General features: G+C 54.3%; 1 protein-coding gene across 1 annotated transcript in view; it reads right to left on the reverse strand.

The window, feature by feature from the left end:
• The window catches only part of LRIG1 (leucine rich repeats and immunoglobulin like domains 1), a 92,734-nt gene extending 87,038 nt beyond the window's left edge, over positions 1-5,696 (reverse strand). The window contains exon 1 of the mRNA XM_082288961.1: positions 5,264-5,696. Coding sequence (XP_082145087.1) covers positions 5,264-5,430 — 167 coding nt within the window. The 5' untranslated portion in view covers positions 5,431-5,696. The remainder of the gene's footprint in view (positions 1-5,263) is intronic.
• Between the last annotated feature and the right edge of the window lie 304 nt (positions 5,697-6,000).

A 6,000-nucleotide genomic window follows, 5' to 3' on the forward strand; every position in this document is an offset into this window, starting at 1 on the left:
TTTTCAACTGCCTACTGAGACGCTGGTTCCCCTTCCCTGGGAATTTTCCCTCTGCAGCTCCTCCTCCCCCAGCTCCCAGACCATCCATTCTCCCCTTTTCAAACTGCACCCATTGTAAATGGCACTGAATATTAACACAGCCCATTGAGCACTTGCATCTTTTGTATGGGACCCCTGCGTTTCAAATTGCAGTCACTGTAGAGAGGAAAAGTCTCAAAGTGATTAAATGCCATGAAGTTTCTCAAAAGGGGAGAGGAATATGCAGAGGAGACTGAGGGGGTCCTAGAGCCTTTCACTAGAAGCCAGGGGCTTCTGTGAGAGCCAGAAGGGCTTAAGTGGGGGTATTTTATCCTTTGTTATCAATCAGGTATTTACTTTTAATCCTAGTCTGATGAGCCAATTTCTGCCCCGGCTGTGGCTCAGTGAGGGGTGGAGATGAGAAGCTCGGACAGCAGATGCAAGATGCAGAGGGTTCGCTGTTAACTGCTGCCCTCCTGTAGGAGCTGATAAATAAATACTGCGGCATGCTGAGGGTGGTCAGCAAATCCACCGACACATGTTCACACAGGAAGGGTGGATTTACTTGCAAGCACATGTATTTATTTGTGCTTAAGCAGCAGGCCCGGAGAGGCACTGGTTTGCAAGGAGGGGCTCTGCTGTTACCCACCAGGGCCAAGCTCCAGCGCAGGAAGTGCAATCCCGCAGGGTCCAGAGCCATCCTGCAGCCCTGAGGCTGGGCACTATCCGGAGCAGGGCCACTGGCAAGGACAGTGCTCCGGGAAGCACCAGATCTATGTGTCACTGCAAGCCATGCAGGAGTTCTTTCACAAGCACCACCAGCTCCCAGCACTGTCCCACCTGAGCAGGAAAACCTCCTTGGAGCACCAGCCAGCAGGGAACCACCGGCTTCGCAGGATTGGATTTCCACTGTTGCCCCAGGAGGAGGGAGAGGGACCAGCCACCTGCACCGATCCACATCCCTTTGCCGAGCCATCCTTCCAAGCGCTGCAGCCCATCCCCGGGCAGCCGGCACACGCTGAGAGCTCCGCAGCTGCGCGGGGCCAGGAGCCCAGGGTGACCATTACTTAATCTTTGTTCCATTATTTCAGCAGGCCTGGAAGCAGGACATGCAGGAGAGGTGGTGCCAGCAGCACTCCCCCCTCCCAGCACTGTCAGCAGGAGAGTCCCCCACACCACCTCCTCTTCCAGCATCTGCAGGAGCAGACTTACTCCAGAGCCCAAGAACAAGTAATGCCCTTCTCCCAAAGGATCCCATGCAACCAGCATCAGCACAGCCCCTTACCAAGCAAGCAAAGAAGCTACCCTCACACGTGAAAGCAAAGCAACAAGACCTGATACACGAAAACCCCAGTTTAGTATGAAATTTAAGTTTTTAGGTAATTTTGAACACTCAGCTTCATTGCTTTGGACAAAATCTCTTTGTATGTACACACTTGAGCACAGCAAGAGACTGCTCCTGACTTCTAGTTCAAATGCACTTCCAGGCCCTGAAACCACTGACAGGCACCCACAGGACTTTTAAAAGCATTCAGACACTGCCCTGATCTCTCCAGAGAGCAGCAGCACCATGCAAAGCGCCAACCCGCACGCAGCTGGTGCCTCGGGGCAACTTATCCATATAGCCAGACCCTGGAGCCTTCCTGAGAAACAGAGAGCAGCTCTTAGCCCAGCTCTCCCGGGTACTTGAGGACGCTGCCTTTTCCCAGATGTGCCAGGCACATGCACACTGACCCAGAGGCAGAAGGGTCCATGCATGGATGGTCAGTATGCCCCAAACATCCCCTAGTCATTTGGGTCAAATATGCACAATACAGCTGTTTAAAATTAAAACTTTCTTTCCTGCAGACCATGTTAGCAATGAATTAGCTATCCAACCACAGCCACACGACCCCTAAATCTTCTCACCAAAAATCTGTACCTAAAATACTATTGCTTTATCACTAAATAGGAAAGGAAAAAACCCCTCAATTATACATGATACCTCAAGGAAATCTCTCTTCTGTTACTCCTCAAAAATCAAGATTCATGACGAGAAAAAAGCAGAGGATGCGCCACATCACCAACAATGCTGGAGCCCTGGCTTTTTCGGAGCACAAAGCATTCTGTACTTCAGCTTAGCCCTAAACTTTATGCCACACTTAACACTCTATTGTAAAAACAAACTTCAGACTTAAACACCACAACACACGAAACACCTCCAACAGCTTCAAGGGGAGGGACTGCAAAGGAGCTCTGTGCACATCAGCTGCCCAGCAGAGTTTGATTCTCCCGGCTTCCCCCACGGAGCAGGAACCCTTCCCAGCTGCAGGTGGGTGCTGGTGCAAGGACAGGATGGGTCGTGGCAGTGTTACAACGTGCCCTGTGCAGCAAGTCAAGAACACTTATGTAACTGCTACACAGTGCTGAACTGCCTGTTGCTTTGAAGAAAAACAAAACAAAACCAAAAAAAACCCAAAAAACATCCATGCCACGCTACATCAAATGTGAGCAACTCCAGCCCCTCTGCGTATCAGCTATTCCCTCTGAAAGCTTGGGAGAAAAATTACAACTTCGAGCTCTGCTGCCAGCAGAGAAATAACAATAGTTTCAAAAAGCCCCAGTGCTTTTCCTCGGTACTGATAGTCCTGTTGACAAAATACGCGGCGTGATTAAGTCTGTTCCAGAACCCTCCCCGGCTGCCGAGCCGCATTTCCAACCCGACAAACAAAAGCTTTATCTCCAACACACTGAAAACCGATTCCAAGCACTGCCTCAGCATTGTGGCTCTCGTTAGGAATAAAGATAAACTGCTAAGGAGGGATTGTTCAATAGCGCCTTAATGAAGTTAAGGCACTGCCACCAGAGTCACTGGAAACTGGATTTATCTCGTCTCCTACTAGCGATCGAACATGCCCAAGCTTATCACCCCGGGGAGCAGACACCTCCGCGGGACACAGCCTGCCCAGAAGGGACGGAGATGAGGGATGCACAGCTCCAGCATCGCCTGTCTCTCCCCAGTTTACGGCTGGAGAACCCGCACCCCCTGGGCAACACTCCCGCATCTGCCACGGACCACTGCAGACCGTCACGTTTGCCTTCTTTTTCTTTAAGAGGGCACGTTAAAAAAATTAAAAAAAAAAAAAAATCCAAGAAGCATCAGAGATACTTGCACAGGCATAAGTTTTCTCTAGCACATGGTGGCTTTATAGAGGACATTAAACCACTAAAAAAGTGTGTTATCAACTCTCTGCACAAAAAATGAACACTTATGATCCCACCAAGCCTGAAAAACATGCTTCATCCCTGTGTTCACAAACTGAACTAGGTAACTTTAAGGAATATTTAGTAATTAGAAACAGTATTACTTTAAAAACAAAGTATTTGCAATAGCTTCAGCGTCTTCTTTTTATAGTAGCTGTGGAGAAAGGAAAAAGCCTTAATGTTGCATTTTCAGATACAAAAGCCACCATTTAAACCAATTCTTTGGTTAGTTTGTAACATACAAAATTACAAACTGTATTCTAAGTGTCTAAAAGATCAGTCCACAGGTCCATAGCAGAAGATTTACACGTGCTGTTACTTCACCAATAAAATTTAAACTCAACACAAGACACCCCAAAACCTGCTCCATTTGAAAAAGACACTCCCGGGTATTAGCACTCCGGAAAAGACCACACAACAATAAATTTGTTCTGTCTGGGCTATTAACGCACTTCCTTGCCCGAACAAAGATATGCTGTCCTATTTTAAGAGGTGCATGGGAATGCTGGAATTATTATTACAAGCTTGCTCTGAAAGGTGATGGAAGGATCCTTCAGAGCAACTCAGCAACAGGTGAATGGGATGAGTCAGGGCTTTAATGCAGAGGGCACACGTTCCTCTCAATATGACACATGATAATTTCACATAAAACAAGGCATTTCTGCAGCCAAAAGCAAATACCACCAGGAGAACCTGACAAACCTCTAATAATTCTTCTTAATAAGGAGCTGGATGATCTCCAGCAACATTTCAGTGTCCATCCTCTCTGCTGGCAGAGCTGAGGAGTATCTATTACAACCAGGCGTTTTAGAGATTCAGTAATATATAAATCTATTCGAACAGCAGAGAGGCCCCGAACAGAAGCGCTGTTTCCCAACTCTTCCCTTCTGGATCCTGATTTCCTCAAGTTAATTAATAGTTGAGGGCACTTATTTTTACAAGTTTGTGATCGCACACACATACTCTCAGTGCTCCTGGACTGTTAAACGACTCGAACCGTCAATGCTGAGCACACTTTTCCCCCCAGATCTCCTGAGCTTCAAGTGTCTGACGTTTAATTCCAGCTTTGACCAGCCCAGAGCAGCGGTCACACAACCGGAGCAGACCCGCTGCCCTGCCCGGGAAATGGCAGTGACACCGTCCTGCGCCTGGACACGAACCTGAGCACTTTAAAACACCCTTCTAGGGATAAAAAACATCCCACGGTGCTGCAGCAACCACCAGGTGCCGGGCTCTAAGCTCAGCTGCCACCCAGGACATACGATACACCGCAGCCTTATAACTTCGCTAGACACGCAAGTACTGAGGGAGCGCAGCCAGCCGCGCCGCTTTACTGGAAAACACCTGGATTTTACTGAAATTCCCCAGAAGCCCTCAACTCCCTTTCGATCCCTCGAACTTCACAGCCTAAAAAGTTGGCAGCATTAAAAGCCAGAAGGGCGGGCGCGGCCGCGGCGCTGGGGTTCGGGCACCCGGGCGCGCCCCGCTCCGCCGCCCCGGGACGGCGCGGATGGACGGACAGATAGATGGATGGGTGGACAATGTCCTAATAAGGACTCGGAAGCCCAGGCTAGCCGTTATCTCCAGCAGATCCCATCGCTGAGAGGCCAAACCCGCTCCCGGCTCCCTTTTCTCCGGGAGACCCGGAGGCCAGCCCCGCATGGGACCGAGACACGGGGAGCCCCGAGCTCCCACTTCTCACCCGGGACCGGCATCGCACCCGACGCCTCCATCACCGCCGTCCCCGCGCCGGGTGGGCGCCAGAGGGGACACGGGATCCCGGGACAAGCTTCGCACCGCGCAGCCCAGCAAGGCGCTAGCGGCCGCTTCGCTTACATAAATAAACCGGAGTTTCGCGGGGATTTTTGTTTAAAGTTTTCCTGTTGTTGACAACAAGGCAAAGAGCGGTGGTTTGGCTGCCCAGACCCCTCGCCTCTCCCCCGGCCCGTCCCCGCGGGTCCCCCCTGCCGCTCCCCGCCCGCGGAGCCCCCCCGGTACTCACACGTGCCGCGGCCAGCGGGGCAGGTCCCGGGGCAGGGCGGGCAGTGCCAGCCCGCCGCAGCTCAGCGTGTCCCCGCCGCAGGCGCAGCCCGCGGGGCAGCCGGCAGCGGCCGAGCCCAGCAGCCCCAGCAGCAGCAGCGCCGCCGCCGCCCGTGACGGCAGCGCCATTTTGTATCCGGCACCGGGGAACGTCCGCGGCGGGAGGAGGCGGCAGGAGCGCTCACGCCGCAGGCGCTCAGCGCCGCTCCGCCGCCCGCAGCATCGCCTCGGCCGCCGGCCCCGCTGGGCGCTACGGCACCGGCATCCACCGGGCACTGCCGGGCGGATCGAGTCCGCGTCCCCGCCGCGGGAAGCGCCTCCTGCTGCTCCTGCTGCTTCGCGCCGCACGGCTCGGGCTCGGCGGGCGCCGGCGCTGGCCGGTCCCGGTGCGCTCCCGCGGGGTCAGACCCGCCGCCACAGCCGCCCGCCCCGAGCGCCGCTCGCCGCGGACCCACGTTGGCGACACCGCAACATGTAGCCGCGCCGCCCCCCGCGCGCCCGCCCATTGGCTGCCGGGCGGCCCCCGCCGCGCCGCCATTGGGCAGGAGCCCCCCCCGCGCGGCGCCGCGGCGTCCCATTGGCCTCTGCGGCCCGTCAATCACGGGCGCCGGGGCCCGCCCCCTTTCCCACTCCAGGTGTGAACGCGGGCGGCCGCTGCCCCCCCGCGCTGCCCCTCTTAAAGGGGCCGCGCCCGGCGCT

This window comes from Coloeus monedula (assembly GCF_965178545.1).
Source record: "Coloeus monedula genome assembly, chromosome: 11".
NCBI lineage: Eukaryota > Metazoa > Chordata > Aves > Passeriformes > Corvidae > Coloeus > Coloeus monedula.